At 41.4% G+C, this 14,189-nt stretch overlaps 1 protein-coding gene across 1 annotated transcript in view; it reads left to right on the forward strand.

Moving 5' to 3' along the window:
• The window catches only part of LOC126251319 (uncharacterized), a 285,573-nt gene that overhangs the window by 50,567 nt on the left and 220,817 nt on the right, over positions 1-14,189 (forward strand). The window contains exon 3 of the mRNA XM_049951649.1: positions 4,340-4,599. Coding sequence (XP_049807606.1) covers positions 4,340-4,599 — 260 coding nt within the window. The remainder of the gene's footprint in view (positions 1-4,339; positions 4,600-14,189) is intronic.

Below are 14,189 nucleotides of genomic sequence, written 5' to 3' on the forward strand. Positions count from 1 at the left end.
TATGAGCAACGGGATATAACGACTTTAATAATGAATAACATGAATTTGATGTACAACAGCCCTTTATTACAGTATAAGTAATTTATCTCCTACAAAATAAAGACTAATAAGGCATTAGGAAAAGGCACACAAAAGTTGAATAAATTAAATTAATCAAGATACAAAAAATCACAAAAATGATTCAGCTAAACAAGGGGAAAATGATGACATAAGTCATTAGATGGACTAGACAATTCCTTATAAGGTATCTGAATAGCGTCTGTTAAAGATACACTAAAAAACTTAACAGTTTTAAATCCTAACAAATTTGAAAACAACCTGTAATGTTTTATTCCACACTCATTCAAATAAAGCCACCTCTATTAAAATAGAAAAATTAAAAGAAAGATGTCAGATTGTCGGAAAATAAATCATAAACACTGTTTATAGAAATAATGCACATAACTCTAAAATTACAGTACTAATAAGGTAATTAGTAATATCTGTTTCTTAGCAAAAATTAAGAATTGTTAAACTATATGATATTTTTTACCATTGCAATTGCTTTTTCTTGGCAATGAAGTCCATCTAACTAATGTCGCCTGTAAGAATTTTAAACATGAAACAGCTACGTTTATTAATATCCTGCTTACAATACTTTTCTTATACTAACATCAAGGTCACCATCTGTTGTATCTGTATAGCCACTCTAAAATAAATACAATGCAACCCCTAAATTTGCATAATCTTATTATAACAACTTAAATAAAACTGCGATACATAAAATCTTAATTTAATAATGAAGCGTTTATTAATTCTTGATATTCAACAGCAAATTACTTTCACTACTGTTTGTGGTTCAAAATGGCCCTAAGCACTATGGGACTTAACATCTGAGGTCATCAGTCCCCTAGACTTAGAACTACTTAAACCTAACTAACCTAAGGACATCAAACACATCCATGCTTGCGGCAGGATTCGAACCTGCGACCGTAGCAGCAGCGCGGTTCCGGACTGAAGCGCCTAGAACTGCTCGGTCACCACGGCCGGCTGTTTTGTGGTCGTCAGTCTGAATACTGGTCTGCCGCACCTTTCCATACCACTCTGTCCTGTGCAAGCTTCTTCATTTACGCATAACTACTGCAACCTATATCGATTTTTCACTAGGATACAAAAAAATTATCTGTGAGAGTTTCAAAATTAGAGCAACAAATTATATATGGTTTTTTTTTTCATTGTAGAACATACTGATGTTTTTGTACCTGCTGGTTTCCTGCAGTGCAGAGATATTTCTATACAGTTTGCCATCTGCAGCTAACTCAGAAGTACATTGACTCATATTGAAAGATATGTTAGCAGTAAAATGAGACTATAGGTGTTTGTTTTTTTTTAATACATTGTTAATGCTACATTACATTTATATTTTTACAGTGTGCTGTGAACACTGATTTGTTATTATGAATGAGAAACATCTGAATCACTGTTTTAATGATGTTTTCGTCAGAGTCTTACACTGCTGACAAACTCATCTTGCACCAATAGGTGTGGAGATGGTCTGCTATTCCTTTTTCATTCTGTGTACCAATGGAGATGGCTGTTTCCTGAGACATGTCAATTATGAAGGAATGCTTTTTTACCTATATTACTATATTTGTTCGCTAGGTTATTGTAATGCTTTTAAAAATGCTTCTACTTTTTGTTGTGATTACATGTTACTTATGATGTCCTTTGTAATTCGATGACAGTTGCGGCGAGAGTAATGTATAGAGTTTCATTGCAGAGGGCTGCCTGTTATTTACTATTTCTTTTTATTCCATTTGGTTTTTATATATGAGGAGCCTTGTATCAAAAACAGCCAAGTCAGTGAAGAAGTATTTTTCAATATAGACAAGAAAACTCCTGAGAAAACACATAGTCTCATCCTTAATAGTTCAATAATAAAGTCACGTTATTCTGTGAAATCTAATTCATAATGAACCCTTTTTTGTTGATTTAAGTTTTGGCTTGCCCATTTTTGTTACAATTTCATTTAATTTTACTCTTTTTTCGTAAATCTGTACTCTTTCTAACATCCAAAATCTTGTAAAAAAGCGAATAAACGAAACTTAGGTGATATTGTAATTTTTTTCCTTATAGCACTGAAGAAACCTTTTCAACATAATTGGCTAATAGCATATCAAGAAGAACACCAGAAAAATTAGGAGAATGCAAAACAGGATTTCTCTCACTAACGTCTGTAGATCACTTAAATCTTGAACATAATAAAAAGATAATAATCTGCAAATAATCAAGTAAGTTAACATAATAATTATTATGTAGACATTGTTCACTTACAGTGAGTAATATTGTTAAGTCTGCAATTTGGCCTCATTTAGATTACAATATCAGGCATTTCCTGTTAGCCTCTGATGCAGACTTTGGAGACTGTGTTGAAACTCTCATTATTATTGCAAGCTGTTTCATTGCCTAATATTACCATTCAGAAAACTCCAATAACTGAAGACCTTCCCATGTTGGGCCAAAATTTTCTGCAGGAGGTTTATTACGTCTTTTGTTTTAGAGACAGCTAGAGTCTGAAAGGATGTTACGCTCTCTAACTTCTTTTTCAGTATCTTTTATTTCTGTAAAAGAAAGATGCTAGCAAAATGGAAATTAGTGCAAGTGGTCAGTGTTGCCAACATACAAATGAAATATTACAACTGCAAAGAGTGTGCAATATAAGGAATTATTTTGTTTGCTGATACAGGCTAACAACACAAGATTTCAGAAAAAAATTCTGTGGGATGAAGATTGTTGTTGGTTCTTTGACATGGCCAGCTATGAATTCACTGCCTGCAGACTTGGCCTTGCATGGTCAAGAATTCAGTGCTTCGTGGCATGAAGACATGATCGATTTTCAAGCATATTTTTGTTTCATCTGATAGTGGTATACTTCTGCTTTAAATTGATAACTTTAACTAATGTATTTAGTGACTTGCTCCATTTTGATACTAGACGTCTCATATGTTAATTTTCTTCAGACATTATTAGGTTGATGCATAAGTTCATAGCGCTTTTCCATAAGTTTAATAAACACAACAGATACACATAACAGAGACTATAGTCATCAATAAGATATTATGCTTCACTGTTCACAACAGTCTGCCGATGCTGGGGTAGCTTTTCAATTCTGTGAATGTAGAAATGACGTGGTTTTGAGGCGACGAACTCGATCGAGCAATGTTTGGAATGCATTTGCATTCGGAAAGGAAGTTTCTTGAAGGTTGTTAGTTACAGAGCTGAAAAGATAAACCGAGGAATTAAGATCAGGTGAATAAGGTGGGCGCGGAATGGCTTCCCAGCACCGCTCTTGCGTAGATTTTTGGTCAGACTAGCAGAATGAGGGCAGGCATTGTCGTGGAGTGACATCACTTCACGCAGTCTTCCTGGTCGTTGTTCTTGGATTGCAAGACGTCTCAGTTGTTGATAATAAATGACAGCAGTGATCGTTCCATCTCTGAGAGGAGTTCGTAGTACACCACACCGTCGCTGTTCCACCAGATGCATAAGATTATCTTTTGTGGAGGCATACAGGTCTTTGTACGGAGAGTTGCTGCATTTCTTGGGCTCAACCATTCCATTCTTTTCCTTATGTTAGCATAAAGACACCATTTCTCGTCACCAGTAACTATAAAGGATAGGAATGATCAGTGTTGTTCACGAGCCAAGAAAAATGCACATATGGCGACCTGCTGATTTTTGTGACTGGCTGAGAGCATGCAATACCCATACACGCAATCTTTGAACCTTCCCCATTGCACGAAAATGTTGCACGGTGGTGGTTAATCACATTTCCCAGTTCTCGAGTATACTGACGCGAATCATTGTGGATTAATGTGTTTAAACGATCTTCATTACATCCCAAAGGTCTTCCTGTACGTGAAGAGCTAGTAATGTGAAATCATCCTCCTTAAAACGAGAAAACCATTTACTTGCCACACTCTGCATAAATGGCATTATCCCCACACACGGTGCAAATGTATCTGGCTGTCAGCCCTCCATTGAACTCAAACGGAGGAATATGTCTCAAATATTCCGATTTCTCCACTTGGCACTCCATTTCGTAGGGTCCACAGTTCCAGTCACTATCTCCAAATGACCAAAAACGTAATCTGTAAACTCAAATAGCAACAGTGAACTAAAAACAAAATACGATAATCGACAAATAAACTCATAGCAACCGGAGCACCAACATGCAAAACAAAAACACTACGAACTCATACACCAACCTAGTACTTCCTGTGGAGAGTTGTTATTGCATTTAAGTGGGTAGTGGAAGTAGGTACAGGTACAAATACTGCCATGATGTGTGTGCACACAGTGTCGGACATCCACTGCACGTTCGGAGGCAGCAGTGGCAGTGACAGCGCGGCAGCCGCCCCCGGCGTCCGCGACTCCATCTCGGCGCGGCTGCGAAAGCCGGAAGGGTTCCGCGGGTCGCCGCTGTTCGCGGACGAGCGCCAGGCGGACCCCCTGACGGACCCCGTGTGCCAGATCCGGCCCGAGCCCGCCGACCCCGAGCAGCTCTCGTATCGCCTATTGGTCACCGACTTCTCGCGCTGCGGCGTCCTGCGCCGCAATGTGAGTATGCAACCGCAACGCAGCGCCAGCTATCACCAACTCCTTGAAGCACTTCTGTATTTCTCCTGTGTGATCGTCCTTCAATATGGTCAGCGGACACCCATAACAGTCATCATGCTACTATCACCACCTCTAGGCATGATAACCGCCTGAATTCCGCGAGAAAGACTTTCACGTGTAGTCAGGTATGCAATATACAGCGGAAACCACTTAGTAATGATTAGATTCTGTAGAGATACAAAACTGTAGGGATGTTACTTCGTTCTCTCTACTGTCGCCAATTTGCCCATACATTTTCTATGGGATTAATTCTGGTGATTTAGCAGTCCAGTCGGGATCCAATAGGGTATCTAAGAGTACAGGATTGTGCTGAGCAGGGTGTACTGAGGAGGATTTTTTTCACTCTTGAGAGAGTGAAGAAAACCTTATTCACAAGGAAACATTTATTAATCAGAAATACCCAACTATCTTCCACAGACAAGCGATTCAGTTGGGCCAGCAGTGTGCAGACCCAGTCAGCAATAGCAGGCACATGTCACCCAGCAGTTTAGCTGCATCGTGGAAGGCTCACACGGCAGTCACAGGCGATCGATGGCCATCAGGCGCCGCATCTGCCGTTATTTTCAATGGACAGTGGCAGACAGCAGCCTCTGCAGGCTGATCGCCGAACTGCTCTCACTGAGGATGTGCGCCCAGGAGATCAGCCCTCCAGCCCAGCCTGAAGTGCTCGTTGTCATGTTTAGTCTCACCCGTGGCCTCGAGTTAGGAGACAGTGCCTGCCAGCATCAGAGTCGGCTCCAGCAATGGGGTGAGCAGCAACTGTGACTCCCCCTCATGATGGCGGATGGCGTACACCTCCTTGGCCCTACTGGTCAATCCTCCAGAGGGCCAGCAGAATGATGGCCGTCTCTGCACCCCATCAGTGATGACTCGGAAGTTAGCGCTGCAGCTTGCAATGGCAGTCTCTGCAGCAATATTGCGAAGATTGTCGACGATTAAGTACTCAGAGGGTCAACAGCTGCAGTTTAGAGTGATATTAAGAAAAGTGTAGTGTATGAGCTGGCACTTCATGTGAGCTCTGCTGTGGTGGGGGCAGCACTGACATCACTAGCTTTATAATGTGCTCAAATCTCCTAGTGGCTTCAGACTTTCGTAACTTCGTCTTTCAGGTGCTCTGTTCTGCTGCATCAATGACTGAATAGCTATTCTTGGGTTATAACTGGTTTTTCTTGTGACACTCTGATCTGTCACCAATATGACGATATCTGCCTGTTGCCATGATGTCATTGTTTGCATACTGGGGCGATCGGCCGGTATCACTTGCCGCAATCGTTTCTGTGTTTACCTCTGCCTGCTCAGCATTTCCTACTAGCTGGCACTTTGCCAGTCATTGACTTAAGCGAATTCTGCGGTCGCCAGTTTAGTGTTAGCCTGAGCTACTGTTCGGTGGTGCAGCAGTAAATCAAAGCAAAAACACATCTGTGCAACGCTGAGAACATTGATGTCGTCATCTTGAAAAACAGGAGTATCGAAAATTTAGTAACCATGAAGATGTAGGGTAAAGAGCAACATTAGGTGACTGAGAATGTCAAAGTAAGCAGCCTGTCTATATTCAGGGTGACCTGAATGAGTGGGCTTGAATGCTGTTACGAGGAATAGAACTCTGACAACAACAAAAATGTGTGTGAAATCTTATGGGACTTAACTGCTAAGGTCATCAGTCCCTAAGCTTACACACTACTTAACCTAAATTATCCTAAGGACTAACACACACACCCATGCCCGAGAGAGGACTCGAGCCTCCGCCGGGACCAGCCGGACAGTCCATGACTGCAGCGCGTCTCAAACCGCTCGGCTAATCCCGCGCGGCTCTTGACAACAGCTGGGACACATTCGACACTTGCTAAGGAGCAACTGCTAATACCTACGGAACAACCGATAATTGCTACGGAAATCCCGACCAATGTTAGTAAAACATAAATTAGAGGGCGGGGCGTGTTAACTGCAGCAAAGCCTGTCACGAATGCTCGGTATGCATTCGACAGTTCATGCAGTAAGGTGTTTGATAGAGGCTGTTTTGGAACCAATTAGTGTGACATTCCTTCTGGTATGGGACCATTTCTGCCAGACATCATTTAAGTGCTTAAGATCATGGATGAACAGGTTGGACGGCTCGAAGCCGTCCAAAGCGTCACTGTTGTGGTCAAAAGTGTCTTTCTCGATTGAAAAAAATCGCTCAGAGTGGAAATGCTATGCGAAAAGCATGCCGGTGATCATAGACGGACCACTACATCGCAAGAGGATCGATACGTACCCGTAATGGCGGAAACGAACGTACGTCTCGTTCCCAGTCAGACCGGTGCAGACCTTGCAACTGCTACCCGTACACGTGTCTGTGCCAGAACCATTTTGCGGCGATTAAATCACGCTTTTTTGTATGCTCGGATCCTGTTAAATACACCCTACTTTAACCACGCCATCGTCGAGAAAGAGTTCGTTGGTGTAGGGAGCATGTTTGTCGGGCTCAGCAACAGTGATCCAGATTGGTGTTCTCCGACGAATCCCGTTTCACTGTGACAAGTGATTCCGGCCACTAGTTAGTGTGGAGAGAGAGAGAGAGAGGAGAACAGGTTACAAACCAAAGACTGTTGCTGAACGTCGTCGATATGGCCTAGGCGTTATAGTGTATGCAAGCATTATGTACAATGGACCAACACCGCCGCCTATTACTGTGTGCGAGGCAACCTTCCAGCACAGAGGTACTGCGGGGTGATTATCCTGGATCACGGACGCCTGTTTAGGGGTGCGGTAGGTCCCGACTTTCTGTGTGTGGACGACAATGCTCGTTCACACGGAACCGCTGAGATGTCTGACACACTGCAAAGTGAATATATTGAACTCATGGAATGGCCTGTGCACTCCCCAGACCTAAACCTTGTAGAGCATGTCTGGAATGCTCTAGGCAGACATCTTTCTCAACGAACCCCCTATCCAAATGGTGTAAGAACTGAAAACCGCCTTGAGAGAGGAGTGAAACAATATCCCTAAAGAACTTAACTGTTCCGTCTGCAGCGCTCCAAAGAGACCAGTGCGCTCTTTTAGGTGTGTGACTCATACTTTGTCGAGTGATCTAATAAAGTATTTTATTTTTCAGCAAGATAATGTTAACAGATTACAATTACTTTATGATTGACGCTCTAGAGAATCGAGTTTGTTGAGGTGTATGACTGTGTGTATGTTCGTATGATTGATAGGAAAGGGGGGGAGGGGAGAGAGACTGTCTGCGTTTATACCTCGTGACTGCCTGTTAAACTTATGTATCTTCTGAGACATGCACAAACCAGCTACGCGAGGTTACATCTTGATAAATAAAGAACAGCAACAGCTGTTAAATGATCCTTTATTTAAATGACCAGTTTCGCAGCTTATAGCTGTGTCCTCAGGTATACATCTGAGTAGAAAAATGGGCGAAAATAAAATAAGCGACATTGTCTATACCCCAAGCTAAAAAAGGGTGTAGTAAACAACGGATAAGAGTACTCAAAGTCAGTTCATAAAAAATCTATACCAGGGTTATATGGACGACGCAACATTCTTAATCAAAATAAAATATCCGTCGAAGGAACGATAGTCAGGTAATAAAATCGACAGAACGTTGAAATCGACCAACCCAGACAGCAAGGTATCCTACAGTAAAAAAGTCTACTCAGACGTATTCCTGAGGATGCAGCTGTAAGCTGCGAGTGTCGTCGTTTCAATAAAGGGTCATTTTACAACTGTTGCGGTTCTTCCTTTACCAGGATGTATTTCCATATCCGTGGCTGTCCGGAGTAGAAAGTGTTTTGTACACGGGGTTAATCTAAACATTTTGCACTTCCACATGACATGTTTGCTGTATCCTACAGGGCTAAACTAATATGAACGAACTTTTGAAAAATGCAAAAACAGTCTAAAAATATGTCTGTTTAAAAGAGTGATATATGTTTAGGAATAATATACAAACAATAAGGACTGAAAGCGTAAGTTCGATAGGCAAACGCAAGCAGCGGCTTAGGTAGCAGTTTTTCCAGCGGAATTACCTCTCTGAGCGCCTGGAATGAATTTGTTTTACACAATATCATGAAAAGTGACACCAGAATTTTTGTAAGGTTTATAATTGAAACAGTAACCACTCGCAAGTAAGATTTAACAATATTTATTTCTATCAAACTACGACCCGTTTCAGATTTCTTACGAATCCATCTTCAGATGGTTCTTAAAGGTTTCGTTGTTACCTTGCTGGGGCTACATTTTGTATCCGTTATTGGTCTGCTGTACTCGGGTAGACAGAAAGTACTTTGTTTATTATTTGATAAAGTTTGCTAGAGATTTAGTTCTTATGACCTCTGTCAAAGAATTTATGAATAGATTTTAACATTATTAAAATGTGAAATGTGATGAAAATTAACGTGCTGTATGATCCTGTACGACGAAATAATCCTGTGGTTTTGTTGTCAATTTTAAAATTAACTTTTAAACCTTATATTATAGCCACGGTTTTCAAAATGCCAATTTTCGGCAAAATAGCGATCAGAATTTTTGTTGTAAAACGAAAAAGGAAGGTACATTCGCGTTTATCGTCCCTTGTCATTAGAGACGGTGAAGGAACTCCGCCATTCCCTTTCAAAGGAACCAACCTGTTATTTGCATTAAGTGATTTACGAAAATCACGGATACCCTAAGTTTGGTTGGATGGTCGGTGATTTGAACCACCGTCCTTTAGAACAGAGTCCATTGTCGCAACCACTCGCTTGGTTTGTTGCAGGAGATTGGCAATACTCGTATGTGGCCAGGTTTAAATCACCGCCACACAAGAGACTCTCTGACAGGTAGCAAGAATGTAAACAGAAGAGCTGGAAGCGGGAAACTTCCTACTGGCTTCTGTACACCAACAATAGGACAGAATCTGATAGACATTACCGCCTGTCTGGTTGACGTTAGTGGGCCTCAGACCGTGCGTTGAAAAGGAAAATGAAGGTAGCAGAAATGTAAACAGAAGACCTGGAAGCGAGAAACTTCCTACTGGCTTCTGTACACCAACAATAGCACAGAATCTGATAGACATTACCGCCTGTCTGGTTGACGCTAGTGGGCCTCAGACAGTGCGTTGAAAAGGAAAATGAAGGTAGCAGAAATGTAAACAGAAGACCTGGAAGCGAGAAACTTCCTACTGGCTTCTGTACACCAACAATAGCACAGAATCTGATAGACATTACCGCCTGTCTGGTTGACGCTAGTGGGCCTCAGACCGTGCGTTGAAAATGAAGCGTCGGTCGAGAAATGGCTCAAATGGCTCTGAGTATGCGACTTAACTTCTGAGGTCATCAGTCGCCTAGAACGTAGAACTAATTAAACCTAACTAACCTAAGGACATCACACACATCCATGCCCGAGGCAGGATTCGAACCTGTGACCGTAGCGGTCGCTCGGTTCCAGACTGTAGCGCCTAGAACCGCACGGCCACTCCGGCCGGCTCGTCGGTCGAGAAATCTGTTTGCCCAATGAGAAGGAGATTCTGGTAGGTAAATTGTACTCATGGAACGTCCGATATTAGGTTTTCGGATTTGAGTTGAATTCGAAATTGGCAGTTGATCTGATAATATAAATTAAATGTGTGGTCTGCAGCGGTGAAAGTCCACTTTGGTGAAGATAGTTCACACATTGTTAATTTCGATTGGCATGATTGGAGCAAGCTAGGTTAAGAGATGAAAATGCGAATGTTTAAATAAACTGGATGACATAGTGGTTATTTTAACAGTCCTACCTTTTCTGATAAATCATTAATCGTTTTTCTACTATGAGAAACGTCACCAACGTTTGGAATATTTGTGTGACCCATGAACGCACCAATCAGAATCTTTAGGAGGCAATAGATCACAGCCAATTAATCTAAAACGATCGGTACTAAATTACACCAAATAGATGAGAGGAAATTAGTTAATGCGAGAGATGCATTAAGTTTCTACGTATCCGTGGTGCAATATTTCAGAGGAGACTGACGAGCTGTTATCACCACGGACAATGCAGCTACCCACGGAGTATGGCAGCGAAACTTGGTAGATATGTTAATGCGTCAACGCGGAACCGATTTACGCTAGAAAAAAATTAGTTATAATTTTGGCCACCAGACGCTGTACACTGTTTGACACGGTATGACTTTCGCACTGTCATTGGACAAGCTATAACGTGAGTGAACACTATGGCTATCGATGAGAGAGACCGTGCTCTGTTAGTGAAAATGTTTTATGTGAACGGCGGCAGTTACAGTGCTGAATTTAGAGAATATCCGTGACTGAAATTTCTTAGGAGAGGTCCAATGTCATCAAATGGTTTAAAGAAAATGATAATGAAATTCGAAAACACGGGTGAGCTTGGTGTGGCCCCTGGAAGAGGAAGGCATACTATCCCGGGGGAAGTTATTGACGAGGTTGCTGTTGCTGTAACTGAGCATGCAGCGCGTGTCCCGAGCAATGCTAGTGTTTTTGCGATGTCGCGAGAGTTGTTCATTCCACTGTCAACAGTATGAAAAGCTTTGCAGTCTATTTTCCCCTGGTACCCATACAAGATCCAGACAGTGCAGCACCTGAAACATCACGATACACAGCAACATTCTGAATTTGTTCTTAGGTTTCTGGCACGAATCGAAGTTGATAACATGTGGCCGGGCAGTATTCTATGGAGTGCTGAAGCACATTTTACGTTATAGGCTGCAGTGAAATCACAGAACCGCCGGATATGGAATCTGTTAAACCGTGTGTTGCGCATGAAGAGCCATTGCACTCGCCAGATATGACTGTTTGTTGTGAATTCACACGCACTTTGATTCTTGGTCCGTTCTTTTTTTAAGACAATACAAACAGAGGCCTTTCAGGCATACCGTGATGTCTGCACGTTATCGAGGCGTCCTTGTATAGCGTGTGATTCCTGCTTTGGAAGAGCGAAATTGTGAGGAAACCACTGTTTTCATACAAGATGCGGCAACACCTCATGTCGCTCGCTCAGTGAAAGTTCTGTTTAATGCAACCTTCCACGAACGTGTTATCTCCACAGTTTTTGCAGATGTGTTGCCTGCAAGAACATCTGATCTGAATCCATGTGACTTTTGGTTCTGGAATATCTAAAAGGACGCAATTATCAGGGACAGGTTCGGCCTCTAAGCGACCTGAAGGCCAGTATACAGGAACATGTTTTTCAGATTTCACTGGGACTGCAGTGAGCAACTGTTGATCGCATCATTTTAGAGATGCAGTATTTCGTCTACGTCACCGATGCTCATGTTGAACAAGATGTGTAAGCGGCAGTTAATAATAAATTCGACGTCATGCTTTTCTCACTTGTTTCTTTTTTTCTGCCCACGTACTGTTCCTAATCCATTACGTATGGAATAAATTCTATACATTGTTCTTGCATTCACAGCGCCAGATTTGTATCTGGTGGACAAAATTGGAACTAATTTTTTTCCAGCATAAATTGGTTCCATCTCAACGCATTAGAATATCTACCAAGTTTCGCTGCCATATGGTAATTGTAGCCCACACTAAACCTCTGCGAGTAGCTACATTTTAATTGTAACCACCCAATATATATGTCCTCTGCATACTCATATGTCCAATCTCTCTGTGAGATGTGCAAATGGACAAAACTCATGAACTGTCTTCTCACTCCCAGGGTGTTAAACAGACATTCTAGATGCAAATGAACCTGGCCCTGTAATGCCACAAATATTAGGTGCAGATCGTAACAAAAACAATTAGAAACGCTGGTGTCACATCACTAGAATGCATGAATTAATAAATGTGAAAGTTTGGGATCTATTCTAGAAAGACAAAACAGCTGTTCCATTTTTCATTCTACATATAATTTGTCAACTGTGCTTTCAGGGGTCAAGTGATACACAACGATCATGTTCAATTACTTCCAACACTCAATAACAACATATTTAACTCTTGGACATATTGAATTGGCGATTATTAAATTCGTTATCTCTACATACAAAAAGTTTTATCACAGACAAGAATGATTAAAATCTTCATCAGCTAACTTACATCTACGATGGTGTAGTTGGTCAATGCACTGAGTTGGTGGAGAATAATTTTACTTTTTAAACCAATGAAAAACTCTCATGTACTCAATGTGAGGGTACGTTAGTATCCTAGCTTTTGATATTCAATGGTCAAAGCGTATGCAAGCTGGAGTGAGCAAAATCTCGATTCAACATTTACTGTGGCCTAATGTGTGATGATACTTTACCAAGCGGGATATGCAACGGCGTTGCCTCCATGCTGGATCTGAAATGCTGATTCCCTACTCTGGCCTTGACTGAATGTACTCAGTCTCAACTTTCCTGCATTCTGTAGAATGTTAATTTTTCCCTAGTCAAAGTAATGACTATTGCACACTTGCTAAGGGTTGGAGTGATGTGCACAATTTCTTTGCCTGCAAAAATTGCCACAGGAATAATTAACTACCTCTTTGCTATCTGTCGCCACAATACATAAAGCATATCGTCCACACTTCAGAGAAGCAAAGCTCTCAATGCCCTCGCTATTTTCGACACACTTGTGCGGTCTGCCGCAAGACGAGAGAGATTCTAGAAATTTTAGTTCTCAAAATGCTTTTATATAATGGGGTCTCCCCACTGTGTCGCATCTGTGTCATCCAGTATAGCTTCAGCCAATCGCCATCTCGTTAGAGGTGAATTTTATTTTGCTTTCCGGGTCGCCGCCTAGCCCTGTTAAAGCCGTCCAGCCACTTACTCTCGATCTCAGCCATATTTATGTTAAAAGGAATAATGTATTGTTCTGACCTTATCCCTTTCTGCGCTGAAGCTCACTGTTCTCTTGTTAAATGGGGTTTCCCAATACCATTAACCACCTACTTGGTTCGTCTCCAAAATGCGTTTCACTTTAACTTATTTATGCATGCCCCTGTCCTTATATTGGTAGATATTGTTTTGTTAGTTTTCGTTACATGAGATTACTGCAATTGCTTTTTATTGATATAATACAATTATTATTTTCTGAGGATGTCATACTGTATTGTATTGTCATTATGGATCAAGCTCATGTAAGGTCCGTAAAATCCGGACGCCTTACAACCCAATGCTGATTATCGCAGTTGGTCTTCAACAAATTCCATTTCCCCCACAGGAGAATATCTGGGCGCCCTGTTAGAAACTGATGCATATTTTGTTGTGGTTACATGAGATTACCGCAATTGCTTTTTATTGATATAATACAATTATTATTTTCTGAGGATGTCATACTGTATTGTATTGTCATTATGGATCAAGCTCATGTAAGGTCCGTAAAATCCGGACGCCTTACAATCCAATGCTGATTATCGCAGTTGGTCTTCAACAAATTCCATTTCCCCCACAGGAGAATATCTGGGCGCCATGTTAGAAACTGATGCATATTTTGTTGTGGTTTTCGACATACTCATTTACTGCCGTCGATGTGTACCACGATTCATCAGTCCAGAATCGCTGGTTAAGAGCACCCAGGCTACTAAACCTTTGTTGTTGACAAGTACTAATTTGGAGACTGGTT

Source organism: Schistocerca nitens, chromosome 4 (genome assembly GCF_023898315.1).
Source record: "Schistocerca nitens isolate TAMUIC-IGC-003100 chromosome 4, iqSchNite1.1, whole genome shotgun sequence".
Taxonomy (NCBI): Eukaryota; Metazoa; Arthropoda; class Insecta; order Orthoptera; family Acrididae; genus Schistocerca; species Schistocerca nitens.